At 52.0% G+C, this 19,167-nt stretch overlaps 1 protein-coding gene across 1 annotated transcript in view; it reads right to left on the minus strand.

The window, feature by feature from the left end:
* Nucleotides 1–36: 36 nt before the first annotated feature.
* LOC122372388 overlaps nucleotides 37–19,167 on the minus strand; it is a 32,211-nt gene continuing 13,080 nt past the window's right edge. Inside the window, exons 12-27 of the mRNA XM_043349520.1 lie at nucleotides 18,116–18,294; nucleotides 17,480–17,722; nucleotides 17,032–17,208; nucleotides 16,632–16,798; nucleotides 15,731–15,947; nucleotides 14,851–15,045; nucleotides 14,306–14,488; nucleotides 13,846–14,034; nucleotides 9,233–9,430; nucleotides 8,601–8,786; nucleotides 6,353–6,529; nucleotides 5,377–5,553; nucleotides 4,955–5,137; nucleotides 4,368–4,544; nucleotides 1,552–1,725; nucleotides 37–755 (exon numbers count right to left, since the gene is read on the minus strand). Coding sequence (XP_043205455.1) covers nucleotides 706–755; nucleotides 1,552–1,725; nucleotides 4,368–4,544; nucleotides 4,955–5,137; nucleotides 5,377–5,553; nucleotides 6,353–6,529; nucleotides 8,601–8,786; nucleotides 9,233–9,430; nucleotides 13,846–14,034; nucleotides 14,306–14,488; nucleotides 14,851–15,045; nucleotides 15,731–15,947; nucleotides 16,632–16,798; nucleotides 17,032–17,208; nucleotides 17,480–17,722; nucleotides 18,116–18,294 — 2,872 coding nt within the window. The 3' untranslated portion in view covers nucleotides 37–705. The remainder of the gene's footprint in view (nucleotides 756–1,551; nucleotides 1,726–4,367; nucleotides 4,545–4,954; nucleotides 5,138–5,376; nucleotides 5,554–6,352; nucleotides 6,530–8,600; nucleotides 8,787–9,232; nucleotides 9,431–13,845; nucleotides 14,035–14,305; nucleotides 14,489–14,850; nucleotides 15,046–15,730; nucleotides 15,948–16,631; nucleotides 16,799–17,031; nucleotides 17,209–17,479; nucleotides 17,723–18,115; nucleotides 18,295–19,167) is intronic.

A 19,167-nucleotide genomic window follows, 5' to 3' on the forward strand; every position in this document is an offset into this window, starting at 1 on the left:
GTCAGCACAGCCGCTATCGTCTGCCGAAATTCAGCGTTGCCGGTCTTAACATGTATTCAGACTGATAAAAAGCGGCATATTGCAGGAAATCACGGCCACCTTTCACAACTCATCTGACATGAGGAATAGTGTCCCGCGACACTAACTTGGTTTATGTATGTACAGCGCGACACGAGTATGCTGAGGATTTGAGAAGCCCTAGGCTCACGTGCGGTGAAAGTGTCCACTGTTCGACGCTTTTGGTGCCTAGTTATTGTCTTATTTCCCAGTATTTAATTCATTTACACGAAAGATAGGGGATCGTTCGTCATCGCATCGTTAAACGATATAGCTATGCTACCATGCTACGGTTTGATAAATATGTGCAAACACTAGAGTCTGACACATTTAGTTACATTTGCTGGTGGTGGGTATTAACATCAATCCCAGCCTTGATCCCAACACAAAAATAAAACAGCACAAAATTCACAGCCATAAAACAGATGATTTTCATCTGCGTTGTCGACAGCGGTTTCTCCGTTTTTCACTCAATGGTGGAACATCATTCCATTTATTCCATTCCCTTACATTGAGGGAACATCAACTCCCGATAAGACGGCTGGGAGCTGATGCCCCTATTCGCGTTTAGGGTGTCCTCCATCCCGCATTCCTGAAGCCGGGAGGACGTGCCAGCTTGCCAGTGGAAGGCCGCCCGCAGCAGGGCTTTTAGCGGTGTCCACCAGGACGAAGAAGGCCAGATGATGACCTCGACAAACCTGAGGGACTCGAAACGCGCAGTTAGATACGTCATCGATCAGTTTCGTATCGGACTGGGTCATATTGACGCCTTTAATTCGTCCTCTAAAAGAAATGATTGAAACTACACACATAATATATAGGACACATCATACCTTTTGATATACTAACGAAACACTGGCTTAAAACACTTCGCGCTGGAATGGCTACCACGGTTCCCACAAACCTAACTCAAGAGTTGTGATCTATGAATTGTGGAACCAGCGATCACGTGAGTTGATATACGTAAGGTCACTATTCCCCATCACTGCAGCTTACCGGATTCGGCACGGGCTGTAGAGTATAGTACCTGAGCTACCTGAAGAATTATTCGCTGAGCATGTCACAATGCAGAGCCTGTCTAAGCGCAGAAAAGTCATACAGCAGTAGCAGCATGCAAACCAGTGTCAGTCATCCCATCGCCTCACGTTCATTCGCTCGTACCCTGTCACACCACTCACGCAGGACCATAGGTTAAAGGGGATGAGAGGGGTTTAGACCAGGGCTGGGCGGCGGGCACGAGAAGAGACAGTGGCCCAACTTTGCAAGCAGATTTGTGTTTATATAGATATGCTTTATATACAACTTATGTAACCATTAGTAGTTGGATTTTTGCAATGGAATATAATGTATTAATATCATTCCATATTTAATATAGAGCTGTCTGAATAAATGCGCATTTCTGGCCCTCGGCAGCCTTATTATGAAAGCCTTCAATGAGCCAGTAATACGATAGGTGGCGCCGGTCGGCCGGTGGGGGTGGCGGCGCCGACTCACAGCAGGGCGGCAGCACCTCGGGCTCCCAGCCGCTGCCCGTGCACGTCACCGTCTGCACGGCGCCCGTGGAGCACAGGTACTCCACAGTGGCACCCGGTAGCCGCCAGCCCACCCTCGAGGTCATGTTGCGCTCCGTGGAGTTGCCGGCGTCCGGGATCGGGTCCTTGCACATGGCTGTCGGAGAGGCGGCGTCAGACGACAGCGGCGACAGACGGCGCACAGGCCGGCCGCGGTCACACGCAGAACGGCTTGGTTCCTACTCCTAGATGGCTGGGTCCCATCACCACGGCTTGGTGATGGTTGCAATATGGTGATCGGTGGGCTGAATACGAAATGACATTTGGTAATAAGGGAACAGCGCGAAACCTCACTATGGTAGTTGGTCGGAAAAATAAGCAGCACAATGGATGAGAGGTCTGTGTCTAGCCCGGCAGTTGCTGGGGTATTTCGCCACCCACCGTTTGCTGGGGGGGGGGGGGGGGCGTTAATCGCCCCCCAGCCGATAACTCGAGAACCAATAGGCGCAGCGAAACGCACGAGGCGGCAAACGAAAGAACGCGACGAGACGCTTCAGATGAGTACTTTAAAGTTGAATTTTGAGGTCACAGGTCGGGTCAAGGTCAGGTCAAACACCTGAAATCGGGTTTTCAGTAGCATGGACTTCAGGACTTCGCAATGGGCGCCTCACGTCATAAACTCTGTCAAAACGGTGCACAATCCATCATATAAGGCCTAAAAGAGTGTCAGCTCCATGTAGGGGTCAGTCAAGCATAGGTCAGGGTCAAGGTCAGGTCAACCGGGTAGGCAAATATCCCCGAAAATCAAAACTGATATTCGCAGCCTGTGATACATGTTTTATGGGTAATTTGGGGCGTAGAACACCATGGTGACATTCATTTTATCATATGTGTACGTGTTTGGCTCAAAAAGTTCAATTTAACCCTCGCCCGTATAGGGGGGGGGGGTCGAACGGACCCCCCCCCCATGGTTTTTCGCGAATAACTCGCGTAAAAAGCGGCCGATCGCGACGAAACTTTCAGTACCCTCGCGTTAATCAATTTTACACCTACCCTGAAAATTTCATGACCCTGACCCCAATGACCTTTGATCTGTGACCTACTTTTCGAGACCATGTTTGGCCGGAATCGCGATTCGGCGTATGTCGGCTCGCATTAGCCGCGCGTTTGCAGTCTTTTCGTGGTTTCAAGCGTTCAAACATGTGATATGATGTTTCCCCCATGCATTAGGGTTGGTGTCAAGGTCACCTGAAGGTCAGGTCAGGTCATTGACCTTTGGTGACCTCGGTTCACTTTTTCGAGTTTTACATGTTTCTAGGCCAGTTTTTGCAGCTGAATTCGAATTCAGCAACCATATGAACATTTACGAAGTAGTTTTGGTGCCTTCGTAACATGTTACGAAGCTGCCAGAGGCGGCTGACACCTACTAGGAATACCCGGCAGGACCCCTACTGGTTGACCTGACCTGACCTGACCCGACCTGGACTAAATGCATAAAGACATCATCTGTGATCAAAACTAACATGATATTCGTGATCAGCGCCCCGAAAAACCTCTTAGCAGCCACACTTTACGACGTTCTAACAGGTCCCGATTTTCCCGACTTTTGGGTCATTGACCTGACCTGCAAGGTCAACCAATGACCTAGGACCTTAAAATTAGGTATCATCGGCTTCCTCTCCTCACGGGAAACACGCTCGTTTTTTCCGCGAAGCTCTAGCTCGATCAGGGGCGAAACGGCAAGGGGGGGTCCAACGGACCCTCCCCCTTATACGTTCGCGGCTGGAAAAACACCAATACGGGCGAGGGTTAAGAAATGCATGTATCATGGTCGTGAAGTAGTCACGAGAAATTGCCAAGATTCAGTTCAAGATTTTGGAAAATGCGGAACGATCATCAATAATCGAAGATAGCCATTTGATTGTTCATGGTATTGGCAGTCTAATGGCGTTTACGGCATGTCTGTATGTCTATTCTGTGATTTTATATGATTTTTCGAACATATGCCGTTTTTGGTCGAAAACTCAGAAATCATGACGTCACTGAAACCTCGATATCTCAAAAATTTTCCGACCGATTTTTTTGAAACTTTGTTACAATACACTTCAAACAATTCCCTACAGATACCCAAAATTTGGCGCGCCTGCGCGCCGTTTTTTTTGCTATGGCCCGGCGAAAAAGTGGGGGCGTTTAATGCCCCCCCCCCCCCAGCAACTCGCGGGCTAGGCTGATAGTGTTGGCGATCTACCCCCCCCCCCCCGGCCTCCTTCCAAACCAGTCAAGGAGGGAACTCGCCAAATAGTTTCCCACACCACCCTTCCTCTCCCCAAAGCTAGTTACCACCTCTCAATGCATGTTTTTGTTTTGTTGGGTTAGGCCCTTTCGGTCGACAAGACCATTGCAGAGCCGGAAGGATGATAGGAATTAGGGGGAGACATTGGTCTGGGCAGGCACCCTAGTGAGTCGCCGGGGCTGAACCCGTCCAGAGGACAGGCCACCCAGCCCCAAGGCACTCACTGCACCCGGCTATGGGGTGCGCTCCCTCGGGAGCAGCGGTGCCGCTCCAAGGGAGCAGCCCGCATGAGATAAAGTTGCCTGTCCAGCCCGGAGGGGGGTTGTGGCGTGGAGGAGAAGGATTTCAGTATCCTGAGGATAGAAGCACGGATAGGTGTGTCAATGCATGTCGCTGATTCCACCTTTTACCCCCCATCCATCCACAGTCCCACCCTCAAAATTCCAGCCAGCACGAATCACAACACCACGCCTTCTGTCCGAGGCCCAGGCGCGCGGTGCGCTCACCGCAGGGCTGGACGGGGGCGCTCCAGCCGGTCTCTGTGCACGTGATGGTCTGCTCAGTCTCGTTGGCCATCGTGGTCAGGTTGCCGTGGCAGGTGTATGTGGCTGTGCTGTTGACGGTGCGGTTGCCGCTCCAGTCGCGGCTCATGTAGTGGCGCGGTCCCGGCGCCAAATTGCACACTGCGGCAGGACCAGGGGTGTTCGTCAGATCAGGGTTGTCAGACAACTTCAGAGGGATAGTCGACCGATATCGGTATTCGATCGATGATATTGATGATCGATGATTCGATCTCTGATCGATATTCGTGTCACGTTGACATGGGCGTGACACTGGCACTGACACTGCCAGGAGCTAATTGTCGCTGAGGCGATCGCATTTACTAGAATCGGTAGGTAAACATAACTAGTCTATATGTGCCGGGGGCGCAATGGTAGGGGTAATAGAGTATCTTAGCATCTGCATTAAGTTACTGATAGTTGTCCGAACACTTATCCCTCGCGAGTTACAACGCTAGACAGTGGTGCTTGTCTGCGGCGTGCGGCCTACGCGGTCACGCGGCTGCAGCCGCCTCCCGCGGCGCGTGGCTCACGGTCACACGGCAGCGGCGGCGGCGTCCAGCCGTCGGTGGTGCAGTTGCGGGTCTGATACGTAGTGCCCTCCTCCGTCTCCATGCCGGGCACACACTCGTAGGTGACGATGGTGTCGACCGTGTTGTTGCCGGACCAGATGCGGTTCTGACCGGGACTCGGGGCCGTCACCTCACCGATACAAACTGCAACAGACCGACACCGTACTATTAACCTTCTACAAGTGCCAGAAGGAAGATACAACATCGGCTGATCGTCACAGAGCGGCAACAAGTCTCCCTGACCGATACAGGACATCAGATCTCCCCTATAATGCAGCAGGTATCCACTACTAGGCAGTAGGTCTCCCCCAATGGGCAGTAGAACATCATAGAACAGTAGGTCCCGCTCCTGACCGCCCAGGGCAGAACGTCCCGCTCCTGACCGTCACAGGGCAGCAGGTCGCCCTCCCAGCCGGTCTCCACACAGGTCAGCGTCTGCACGGTGTCGTTGAGCGCCGTCTGCATGTTGGCGCTGCACTGGTAGGTGGCCTGGCCGCCCGGATTGTAGAACACGTCCGTGGGGTACACGCCGGCCGGAGGGTCCGGCGACCCGGCGCAGTCTGCCGGCACGAGGAGGGCGCAGTCATCCGGCCACTGCTTCCGACAGGGAGCACTGGTTACAAAGACACAGTGTAAGCAAAGCAATGCTGTGTTGCTAAATTCTTTCGGATTTAGCAACCAGACTTGCTCGAACAACATAACAAATACCACTAGGTTCAGTTCCCAACTCTATTGAAGATTTTAGAACTTTTTGCCGAACTCTAATCCTTAAAGGGACCCTCCCACCTTAACATTAGTTTTGAGTTGAGATAGCCAAGTTTGCGGCCAGGCTCAGAAACCACCATTTATCCTAGTCGCAACCCCCGCAGCTTTATGGTGTTCAAGAAATTTCTTCCCTTTACTTGCAGGGTGGGACCAGCGTGGTCCCTATCTCTTAACCATTACGGGAATCTGATGACGTCATCAGGCTTTCGAAAGTCCGTTAAATGTTTGACTAAAACGTTTTGTAGCACGCGGTGGTATATGCTGCTTTGCGCGCAACAAATGCCGCACTTTCAAATAAAGTCGCTAGGAACAGCGGAGATCCCAAAAAGTAAACAAAAGTAAAAGTATAATATCTTGAAAACCGGTGAATACTTTTCGATGAAATTTGGTAGATATTCGTTTTTGCTCTTTCTGAACCGAGCGACATCACTTTCATGCCAATTCATTAACTTTTTTGAAGGTGGGAGGGTCCCTTTAATGTTCCTATTATGGTGAAATCAAATACACAGCCTGAACTGTGCCAACTGCCTCAGCAGTCAACTCCAGTCCAACTAGCAGGTCCCCTGAAATCGCGCTGGCGACTGGACCACTCACATTCGCACTCTGGCACACACGGCCAGCCGGTGGGCGAGCACGTCATCTCGAATGTGGTCAGACCCCAGGCGAACTTTTTCGACTCCAGGCACGTGTAGATGGCGGTCGGGTCACCGAGCGTCCAGGTGACGTTGGGTTCCAGAGAGGCCGGAGGCGTCGGCGCCGGGTCCGTGCAGACTGGCGGCAGGGGCGGACGCGTCAGACGACGGTGGAATGTTACGGGAATCAGATCCTTCAAATAAATCGGTGGTAATCGGCAGAGCAAGGGCGGCGCCACCGTGGGGGCAGTGGGGGCAGACTGCCCCCACTGGTAGGAGGCCGTGGGGGCAAGACTATGTTTTTGCCCCCACAAAATTTGGCTGATGTTGAAAAGGGAACAGAAGACCAGTGCAACATTCATGATAAGCGGTTATAATAGTACGCCTGTTTTTGACGGTCCCCGTATCAAGTGCATCAGCAAAACGTTCGTTCTCGGACCGTCTGTCGCATATCTCCTACTCCCACTCATTCTCCTACTCATGTTCATTCACCGTGATTGACTCCCGACAAATCATCGGCGTCACTTGCTGACTGTGCGTCCAGTTAGCGATGGACATTGGGTACAGACTGGTAGGCCTCAATCACCCTTAATCGTCGAGAATGGTCACGTGCTGACTAAATACCAAGACGCACCCGTATCGGAGACCTCTATGTTGCGGCGTTAGCCGTCTCTGTAGGAAGCGGGCTCTCTAGCAAAAGCTATTTTGTCTACAGAAATTAGTTACTGTGGAGCATATTGCTACCAGCCATGGCAACCACGTAAGCTCAGTTACGAACCAATTCCAGCGTGCCTTTAAGCAAGAGAGCCTATAAACGTAACATTAAGGTGAAAACGAACTTATGGGACACCCATCTCACGTGCTTTCAAGCATTTTTGGGATGTTTCGGTTGGTTTCAGGTTCAGTCCGAGCTCAGTCTGGGTTTCGGTGGTTTTGCCCGGTGTGTGCCCTCAGCTCCGTTCATCCAATTCTGGCCCAAGGCAACGCAAGAGCGCTGCCGGCATCTAGTACCTAATTAAGACATGTTTCCCATCATTTAAATGAATGCTTAGACTAGAGCAAAATGGATGCCAGAATCGTGATCAGTGGCTACGAAATCATCACAAAGGACTTTTCATGTGTCAAAGTCAGGGGCGGATCCAGAAAATCTCCAAGGGAGGGGCCATTAGAAACCAGGAGGCCCCCCACCTGTTGGAGGCCCCATCTTCCCACTTGTTGGGCCCCCCCCCAAAAAAAACTGCGTCTATTGAGCTTATCTAGCTGTTCAGTGGATGCGAGTGGAGGCCCTCTGTGGAGATTAAGAGGTCCTGTGTTGGCGAAGAGGATATCTGTGCAAGCTTGGAGTCCCTCTGTGCAGGATAGGAGACCTTCTGTGTGAGTTAGGAGACCCTCTGTGTTGGCTAGGAGGCCCTTTGTTCGGATGCGAGTGGAGGCCTCTGTGTAGGCTAAGAGATTTTGTGTTTGTTAGGACATCTGTGCAGGCTTGGAGGCCCTCTGTGCAGGTTAGGAGGCCCTGTAAAAGTGGTCATCTCTGTGAGTATAAGAGACCTCCAAGTTATGAAAAGCTTTACCAATCTTCTAACAAAGAAGTCTTCTCAGCTAGTCTTCTAAGAAATAACTAAGTGGGTAGGTTAAAAAAACTCATCGGATTTCGGCCACTTTATTTTCAGGAGGCCCCCTTTTCAGCTTTTTAACTTTTTATTTTATTTTTGAAAAAAATCGGCCAAGGGGGGGGGGCCATGGCCCCCATGGCCCCCCCCCCTTGTATCCGCGCCTGGTCAAAGTCAACCAAAGGTCATTCGAGGTCACATGAGTACCATAATAATTTTGAATGGCAACATCTAGGGGCAAGTTGCTCATGGATTTTGCAGATTGGCGTATCAGACAACAGTCGGGTCACCTCAAGCTTGCCCCCACTGGCGAAAATTCGTGGCGCCGCCACTGCGGCAGAGGTTAGAAAAGATTATATTACCTACATGTATCGCATTCAATATTTAGGTAAAGAAGACAGGAAATGAAGCGAACTATGAACCTAGCACTCGGCACTATAGGGCGGATATCATTCTAGAAGTCAACTTCTACGATTGGCAGTATATTCTGGCTGGAACCTCCCGTCGAGAGGATGTCTCCCAGAATCGCCCACCGGGTCCCCTGACCTCACTGACTGACCCGAGCAGGACACGTCCCGGTTCTGACCCGAGCCGACTTACCTGAGCAGGGCACGGCCCGGTTCCAGCCGTTGAGGCCACAGGTGAGCGTCTGCGTGGTGTTGAGCTCGGGCGTGGCCAGTCCGGTGCCGCAGGTGAGCGTCACCACCGTGCCCACCTCTCTGACGCCCGTGTAGTCCCAGGTGAGCGTGCCGCCGTACTGCGACACGTCGCCCAGGTCAGCGCAGACTGTGAACGTCGGTGAGAGGGCCAGGGTCTCGTGACGGTAGATTTCGAGACATTGATGACAAAACATTGGCTGCTGTGTTCTGATGGATGTCACACTACATCGAATCATATACTTTCCCAATATGATCTGATGGAATTTGCAAACAAGAAATGACTTAATTGCAATTTGTTTGCAAATAAGAAAGATAGATCATGATTGCTTAGCATAGCTTTAGCACAGTCGGTCTGTATACTCGGAAGGGTCCGGTCCCAACGCGAATCGGTCGAACTCACAGTTGCACGGTCTCTCTGGCCCGCATACTTACAGTTGCACTGTCTCTCCCTCCCGCGTACTCACATTTACACTGTATTTCTGGCTTACAGACGGTCAGACTCACAGTTGCACCCTATCTCCGGCCCGCATGCTCACAGTCGCACGGTATTTCCGGTCCGGCCCGCATACTCACAGTTGCACTCTATCTCCGGCTCGCAGACGGTCCAGCCGGACGCCTCGCAGACCGCCTGGATCCGGTTGTGTCCCTCGGCCGTGTACAGGTGGTGGTTGCAGTGGTAGGTGATGCTGGAGCCGAGCCGGTCGCCAAAGTTGCCAGAGGTGTCCATATGCCGAATGGTGGAATGGTTCCCGGCCGGCGGAGGCGGGCACACTGGGAGAGAGAGACAGGCACATGCCAGAGGGCGGACGGCGTTCGGAGTTTTCAGGAACGAGCCGGGACAGGCGTGGGGTAAGAAATAACAAAATAAATAAATCACCTGGAGAACACGCCTCAAGCATTGCTCGCAAGATAACAGCATTAGATTACCCGCCGTCAAACACAAACCCCGAAAAACTCAAACACCGCCGCAAAAAACGCCCGCCGTGGGCAAAACGCAAACACTGACGCATTAAGACAAATATGACGCCTTGCGGCAAATGTGATGCATTCATATCTGCCGTTAAGGCAGCCATACCTCAATCACAGCGCATCCTAATCGTCCCATGTTCGACAAAGATACGCACATTCTGCGATTTGCGGCAAAAATGGCGCTTTGAGACAAACGTGGCGCACTGCAACAAACGTGGCGCACTTGTTCCTGCCGCTTAACAATGCATCCAGCCACCAAATTCTAGCCCAATCGGACTTAAACTGACAAAGTTATGTACATTTGAATATTTCACTATAAAATATCTCCGCCACGAAGGTGCCCATCTTCGCACGTGTGCCACGTGACCACCGGTAGTGCAAGCAGGACTTGTCCCCTCACCGATTGTGCCATTTCAGGCTTCCTGGCTGGTGCTGTTTTCGTGCTATAAGGCCACAAATCGGCAAACACACGGTAATCTGGGAGGTACGCGACTCAAACACGTGGCCACGTGGCACGTGCCGGACCTCTGATTGCTTCACCGTTCACGCCACGTGATGACCCATCGACGTGGCCATCAGCATGTAAAAAATGACCCCGGCCGGTGTCACCGTCTCTGAACAGTGGACGGCTAAACTCGAAAAACGGGAAAATTTAGGGAAATTTCACCTTTCGAATATATAATTTTCCCAGAATTTTAAATTTTTCATTTTACAAAAAATCCGAGATAGCAGTTTTTTAGCCCCCTTCATTCTGTGCCTATACCCGTTTTCAGATCGACCCTATCATAAAAACTGACGACCTGACGGTTATTTCCCCCATTCATTGCATTTCACAATGTTGGTGCATTTAAGAACAAAAATTGACCCCGTGCCACGGCACGTGCAATAGCACGTGCGCCACGTGACCGCTGGTGCAACAAGCTGGACTCATCTGCTCACCGGCTGCGTTGATTTGGTGTCGCTAGGTGGAGTGGTTTCGGAGCCATAGGGCCCCAAGCTGGCCAATGTCGGATTTTCCCGGAGGTTACCCCATCAAACACGTTTGCACGTGGCACGTGCTTTTCAATCGCCCCATATCTGACCCATACCACGTGGTAGCCGACACCCCGGGGCACAACATATTGGAACATTTTCAAAATCTAACGTGGAAATTTTTGGCAAAATCGATTTGAAAATAATTTTTCGATAATGCCATAGGCTCAACATGGGGTAACTGTCCGTCAAGATTACCCGAAATTGTACCCTATGATTTTTAAATAATTAACATCAAAAGGTGAGGTGGCAGGCCGAGATCCGATCCTAAAAATATCAGCAAATATAATTGACGAAATTTTTCGCAAATCGAATTTCCAATTTTCCCCCATGTTAACCCTATGGGAAAATGCACGTGCCGATTACCCCAAAACGGGTTAATTATATTTCAAGCGACCGATGCCAGCCGGTAGCTCCCCGATACGGGACCAAACGCTGAAAATGGCAAAAAATTCTACCGTGCCGTTTTTCTCGGAATCAAAATGTCCTAAATCGCGGCCGAAACGCTAAACACCCCCCTAGAGAGGTAGCTCAGGTTGGGATTTTCAATAGAAAATCACAATTCTAAAGAATAGTGATTGTCTAATTGAAAAGTCCCAACCTTCGGATAGCCCGGGCAGCGCTTGTCGAACAGCACTGCGGATCCGAAGGTTGGGACTTTAATTGTGAAAAACCGCCCGCCCGCCCGCCGCCAAACGCAAACACAGCAAAACGCGCAAAACGCACGCCTAAAACGCCAACGCAAACTTCGCAAAAAAACAATCGCCCGCCCGCCGAAAACCGCAGAAAAAAACGCACAAATTGCCGCAAAAACCGCGCGTCCGCCGCAAAACACAAACCCCGCAAAAAACGCAAACACCGCCGCCGCAAAAAAACGCCCGCATCGCCCACCGCCAACCGCGAAACGCCGCAAAAAAACGGCCGCACGCCGCGAACCGCAAAACGCCGCAAAAACGGGCGCCCGCCGCAAACCGCTAAACGCCGCAAAAAACGACCGCCCGCCGCTAACCGCAAATAACGGCCGGCCGCCGGCAACCGCAAAACGCCGTAAAAAACGGCCGCCCGCCGCAAACCACAAAACGCCGCAAAAAACGGCCGGCCGCCGCAAACCGCAAAACGCCGCAAAAAACGGCCGCCCGCCGCAAACCGCCACTAAAACGGCCGCCCGCCGCCAAACACAAAAACCGCAAAAAACGCAAACACCGCCGCAAAAACAACGCCCGCAACGCCCGCCGCCAACCGCAAAACGCCGCAAAAAAAAACAGCCGCCCGCCGCCAAACGCAAACACCGCCAAAAACGCAAAAACGGCCGCCCGTCGTCAAACGCAAACCCCCAAAAAAAACGCAAACACCGCCGCAAAAAACGCCCGCCGTAAGTAAAACGCTAACACTGACGCATTAAGACAAATATGGCGCCCTGCGGCAAATGTGGTGCAATCATATCTGCCGTTTAAGCAGCCATCCCTTAATTACAGCGCATCCTAATCGTCCAATGTTCGACAAAGTTACGCACATTCTGCGCTTTGCGGCAAAAATGGCGCTTTTAGACAAACGTGGCGCACTGCAACAAACATGGCGCATTCGTTCATGTCGCTTAACAATTCATCCACCCACCAAATTTGAACCCAATCGGACCATATTTGAGAAAGTTATGGACATTTGAATATTTCACGATAAAATATCTCCGCAAAAGAGGAGCCCAGCTGAACACGTGTGCCACGTGACCACTGGTGATGAAAGCAGGACCTGTCACCTCACCGACTGACCCAATTTAGTGTTCTTGGCTGGTTCTGTTTCCACGCTATACGGCCACCAGTTGGCCAAAACACCATTATGTGGGAGGTACTCGACTCAAACACGTGGCCACGTGGCACGTGCCGGACCTCTGACAGCTTCACCGTTCACGCCACGTGATGACCCATCGACGTGGCCATCAGCATGTAAAAGATGACCCCGGCCGGTGTCACCGTCACTGAACAGTGGACGGCTAAACTTGAAAAACGGGAAAATTTAGGGAAATTTCACCTTTCTAATATATAATTTCCCTAGAATTTTAAATTTTTCGTTTTACAAAAAATCCGAGATAGCAGTTTTTTAGCGCCGTTCATTCTGTGTCTACACCCGTTTTCAGATCGACTCTATCATAAAAACTGACGGCCTGACGGCTATTTCCCCCATTCCTTGCATTTCACAATGTTGGTGTATTTAAGAACAAAAATTGACCCCGTGCCACGGCACGTGCAATAGCACGTGCGCCACGTGACCACTGGTGCGACAAGCTGGACTCATCTGCTCACCGGCTGCATTGATTTGGTGTCGCTAGATGAAGTCGTTTCCGCGCCATAGGACCCCCAGTTGGACAATGTCGGATTTTCCCGGAGGTTACCCCATCAAACACGTTTGCACGTGGCACGTGCTTTTCAATCGCCCCATATCTGACCCATACCACGTGGTAGCCGACACCCCGGGGCACAACATATTGGAACTTTTTCAAAATCTAACGTGGAAATTTTTGGTAAAATCGAGTTGAAAATAATTTTTCGAATTCGCCATAGGCTCAACATGGGGTAACTGTCCGTCACGATTACCCGAAACTGTACCCTATGATTTTTAAATAATTACCCCCAGAAGGTGAGGTGCCAGCCCAAGAACTGACCCTAAAAAAGTGGACAAATATTACTGAACAGATTTTGCGCAAATCGCATTTTTAATTTTTCCCCATGTTAACCCTATGGGAAAATGCACGTGCCGATTACCCCAAAACGGGTTAATTATATTTCAAGCGACCGGTACCAGCCGGTAGCTCCCCCACACGGGACCAAACGCTGAAAATGGCAAGAAAATCTACCGAGCCGTTTCGGCGGCGATCAAAATGACCCAAATCGCGGCAGAAACGCTAAACACCCCCCTAGAGAGGTAGCTCAGGTTGGGATTTTCAATAGAAAATCACAATTCTAAAGAATAGTGATTGTCTAATTGAAAAGTCCCAACCTTCGGATATAATAGCCAAGAAGGAGCTGTCAAAACATATTTGATATTCATAACATTCGTTGTACCCTGTAGAAGCAGTATTGCACCCTACACCAATATCAACCCACCCACAGCTTATGAAGCTTACGCAACCTCTGTCGTTCGACACAAGATGCAACACTCCCCGCTGTGTCGGGGCAGTGGTCGCTACTGACCTTCGCAGGGCAGCACGTCTCCGAGCCAGCCCTGGTCGGTGCAGTTGACTGTCTGCAGCTGCTGGCCGGCACTGGTCGTCAGCGGCGCCTGGCACGTGTAGGTCACCTGGTCGCCGATCTGGCGGTCCCCAGTGAAGCTGCTTGTGATGGTGGTCATCCCAGTGACGTTGACCGGCTCGCCAATGCAGGCTGATGGGCACAGCGGAGGGAGGGGCGTTCAGATGTTGTCTGTTGGGACTGTCTCATATCTGCAGTGTACCGGTAGACTACGTCAAAAATGGTGTGAACAATGAGGCTTAATCACACTAATCGGTGAGATGTGTGGACCGTATCGGTATTGATTGAAACCTGAGACAGTGACGTCAGTCCTGCCGGCCTGGCCGACCTGATTCTCCTACCACACACCACAGGCGGCTGGCGTCTGGTTCGACAGTCGCCGCCCGCCGGCCCTGCCACTCACTGTCGCAGAGGAGGACGGTTCCTTCCCAGCCCGATGTGGTGCACGTCTGGTTCTGCAGCGTGGCGCCGTCGGCTGTGGCCGTGCCGGCGGCGCAGTGGTACCAGGCCGCCGCGCCGACTGTGCGCGTGCCGTCCCACCGGCGACTGGCGGCGCCCGTAGCGTTCATCGGATCCCCGGCACAGACTGGCGGCGCCAGGGACAGAGAGGGGCGCGGTCAAACGACTGGGTGGCATATACATACTGCCAGTAAACTCTATACGGCTGCTAGGGTGAGAAGAAAGTACCAATCGTCCAATGATGATGAAACGGTTGTTTGTTGGGGGTTAGGGGCGCGCCGACTGCGAGGTCATTTTGCGCCCATCATGATGAAACGGTGACCAATTATACAGACTGCGTACACCATGTAACACCAACAGTAAAACATAGGCGTGAATTTATGGTCTCGGTGGAAAATCGAAAGTGAAACATATTGTCCCCCAACTTAACTATATGTCGGTTACGTTTCCCGCATCGCGGCGTTCCGCTCTCAGGCCCTTCCCACTCACCGCCGCAGTCGGAGATCTCGCCGACCCAGCCGAGGTCGGTACAGTTCTGGTACTGCTCCTGCAGGCCCGAGGCCGTCACCGTGGCGCCCTCGCACGTGTAGGTGACCACGGTGCCCTGGATGCGCGTCGAGCCGTCCCAGTCGTGGCCGGACACGTACGCCGGCACAGTGTGGTTCAGCGGTGGGCCGTGACAGACTGGAGACGAATGGGCACAGTTGAGACTTACCCGCGTTCGATGTCTCTCGGATGACGAAGATTCTACGTCGTCCGGCCAATCATGTTCCATAACCGCAGCCGACCCCCCGCTGACCTTGAGCGGGATTGGCCAGACGACGTAGAATCTTCTTCGTCCGAGAGACATCGAACACGGGGTTAGAGCACGGGTCAATAGACAATAGACGCTGGAAGCACGGGCCACTACACAGACTGCCGTAGGCGAGCCACGGCGGACAAGTGCGGGTCAGTAGTTAGACAGACTGGGGAGAAAGGGGCCCGGATCAACAGACAGATAGGTAGGATGGTCAGTCGAGAGACTGAGGCATGGGTCATCAATCACCATACAGACTGGGAGCACAGCACAGATCACTGGTCAGTCGAGAGACTGGGAACACGAGGAACTAGTGAGTCAACAGACTGGGGGTGAAGAGTCCCAACCCTCGAGGCACCTGCTGTCTGCTACATGGGGCCATCGATCTAATTATAGGATACGGCATCGATCTAATTATCCCGTATTGCCTTCTAAAACATAAATCACTTAGCTTGTTTACTCCAAAGATAAAGTCTATGAGTCTTCAGCAATCAATGTGGATCACTATATAGTCGGACGGCCATTTCTAGGCTACTGCTGGCAGACTGCCCGCTTCCCCGTTCCTTCACTCACAGTCGCAACTGAAGTTGGTGTGACAGAGATTCCATGCGTCTGGCGTGCAGATGGCCGAGCTGAAGACGGAGCCGTCGGCGGCCTCCAGACCGGGCAGGCACGCCATCTCCACCAGACCGCCGAACTGCATGCCGCCCGTCACGCTGATGTTGACGCCGCTGCTGGCGTTGAAGCTCGGCAACCACTCGCAGGTGTCACACTGCACAATGTCGCCCGCCTACGGAGGAAGCTGGGTGAGACTACAGGAACACTCGGCAATACATGGCAGTAAAAATTAGGCAAGAGGTAATGCAGTGGGCAAATTTGTAGGGGGCACTCAGACGCGGGACGCTGCAGGAGGCATTTGGTAAGAGAGGAATACGGTAAGACACTGCTGGAAACCTTCGGCATGACTGCAGGAAACTTTCAGTTAGACGGCTGACTTGTCCTTAGAGCTCTTGCCAAGCTAGAGTTGCAAATCGGCTAAAAAAGTTTGATAATGATACTGCCAATTTTTTGACAAGCAAATACGTAGGTATATGTGCTCCAAAGTCGAGGAAAGGGCCTGGAACCAGTTGGACTTGCGCACTGTCTTGTGAGTGAGAAAACGTTTTGGCGATTCGATGAAATCCATACGGTTCCCAAGTCCAAACGCTCAGCACTGCGGTAACTAGGGCAGGAACCAGCGTCAGGACTTGCCGGCTCTCGCAGCTGGAACGGGCTACCCATCTAGGAAAATTCACCCATCGAGGGAAGTTCAATCATCTAGGGAAGGTCATCCATCTGGGGAAGTTCATCCATCTAGGGAAGTTCATCCATCTAGGGAAGTTCACCCATCTAGGGAAGTACGCCTATTTAGGAGAGTTCATCCATCTGGGGAAGTTCACCCATTTGTTCACAGCTCACTGCCGGGGCAGCTCACCCATCCGTCCAGAGTGCACGTTTGTTGCTGCACCATGTCGCCGCTGACGGTAGTCAGTCCCGCGGAGCAGGAGTAGTTCACGACGGTGCCCAGAGTGCGGGCCACGCTGTCCCAGTCGCTCGTCAGCGTCATGTCGCTATGGGGCGCCAGCGGGTTCATCATGCATTCTGCCGGCGTGACGGGGGGGAGGAGTCAGAGGTGCTGGGGGGGGGGGGGGGTCAGACGTGTGGGTGGGGGAGAGGCGGGCGGAGGCGCTCAACGGGGAGGGTCAGAGATCGCGGCCGACTCTGCCACTGGGCTTCCCGGACATAGTAACGGGCACGGGCGGGCGCTCCAGTGGCGCCAGCTCACTCCCCCCATTAGTAACACGAGGTCGCACGGCACATGTACCGCTACTCACGGTCACAGTCTATGACAGCTCCTTCGTACAGGTAGTTGGCGTGGTTGCAGGTTTGCTGCTGGTCAGTCTCGAAGTTGGCCGTTTGCAGTGGGAAGCGACAGGCGTGTATCAGGTGCGGGCCGGCCTGGCTGAAGTTGGAATTGGCCGGGTACCCACTCTGATCATCCGTGGTGCATGCTGGAATACAGACACACCGCCGAGTCAAAATTGGGATGAAAACGGCGGCAAAATCGCAACCACGCACATGAGGCAGACGACTTCATCGCTAGAAATCGACCGACGTACGTACCTACATTTCCATATCGCTAGACTCTGAGCGTTGGCCGACGAGTGCCGAGGACGTAGCCTCAGGGCTGCCGCATTTCCACGCTGGACAGGCCATTACATACACGACAACTCGGTCGGCACATAGGCCCGGGTTCGTCGGGTAGAGCAGTGCAGTGCTTACCGAGAACTTCAGCCGGTGCCCAGTGGCTCACGTCCTGGACTGTCAGGGAGTCCAGATTTGTTTGCAGCTCCCAATCCTCCATCAAACCGAGGCACTTGTACTCTAACGTATGGGAAAACTGTTGCTCGTAGAAATTGTAACCGTTCGCAGCTGTTACTGTTGAGACTTGATTGTGCGAGTTCGGATTACCGCTTCCAGCTTCCACCGATGAGGGGTATTTGAGCTTCATCACCGTGGGACATTCTGAAAAGAACAAAATAAGAAGAGGCTATCGTCAACCTGCATGCTGAATTATGTCTCGGAGGGATTACAAATCTAAACACTCATGAGGTTTGAATAGCATGTATTGAACAATGGACAGTTGGAACTGACATATGCGCTGGCTGTCTATCATGATGGTGCAAAGTGGCGACAGTGAGCAGCATGCCGAGTGGCCAGGGAGGCGATCAGTAACCGAGTGTCCACCATGCCTCCAAATATTCTGCATGTATATTGTAGAACGTAGAAAGGAGCCTTATGTGACTGGTGTCGCGCCACTGTCGCCAATGACGTGTTGTGACCAATTACTTATGGCCGGTGTGAGCACAATAGGTACCAAACTATAACCCAGTGGATGAGTTATGAAGCGCTGCGTACCTTTCTGCGGCAGCCCCGGGTACTGGCAGAGCGCCGGGCGCACCGTGTTCTCGTTGCAGGCCATGGATGTGAGGGCGCCGGCAGTCATGTCAAGCACGGCACACAGCTCGGCCGGGTCACTGATGGTAATATCCGTGTCCGCAATGGGCTCGTCCATCATGAAGAAGCCGTCATGACGTCTGTCGGCAGCAAAGTTTGTTAACTAGCCTGTATGACATTATGCAGATGGGTGATACAATGCTGCTTGTATTAATGATGCGCCAAGGTGAAGGCGAAGCTTCATGATTCATTCCAAGAATTACAACGTTAACGACTCCTTGGCTTGCGAAGTGCGAACATGCATTTTGTTCACACGAGATTCATACTTTCGATACTTTCAAGCATTGTGTGTAATGTTCTGGTAGGTATGCTTAAATCCACCTGGTGAGCTCAGTTCGTTTTGTGGTACCCTGACGTCATTACGTGTGATGTCAAAGGACTTTAACCCTCACCCCGTTGGGTTCCTGGATTTCCACGCCCTGCTGGGGGGGGGGGGTGATTGAACACCCCCTTCTAACTTGGCTCCTGAGCCGCGTAGCAATACGGGGAAGGCGGCGTTTGAAAGAGCGCCAAAGTAATAATGAAATTACTTGAGTCACTTTTTGGGCAGGTCAAAGGTCAGGTCACCAGAGGTCATTGAAGGCCAAATATCCCCGATTTTCAGGTCGACTGTCGCCAATTTTCAACAAGCCAACGGCTAACTCGGAAACTAATCGGGCTACCGCGCCGCACAAAAGCGCATTTGACAGCTCTAATAACGCTGTTTCTCGATACTTCTCTCAGATTTGACCTAACGTCAACGGTTTTGCCTGCAGGGGGCAAACATCGCCAAGTACCAATACGTTTTTTCGGACAATTTTTTTCTGCAACAACTTTCGACTCAGACCCTGCACAAGCGTACTTTAACCGGCATCGTGCTCCTCTCGTCAAGACGCATCGAATGAACTATAATTTGACCTTTAAAAGTCAACTTGAAAATCTTACTTGACGTTGCATATCAGTCGATCCGTATC

The sequence above is a fragment of the Amphibalanus amphitrite genome, unplaced genomic scaffold, assembly GCF_019059575.1.
Source record: "Amphibalanus amphitrite isolate SeventyFive unplaced genomic scaffold, NRLGWU_Aamphi_draft 001355F_arrow, whole genome shotgun sequence".
In the NCBI taxonomy this organism is placed as follows: domain Eukaryota; kingdom Metazoa; phylum Arthropoda; class Thecostraca; order Balanomorpha; family Balanidae; genus Amphibalanus; species Amphibalanus amphitrite.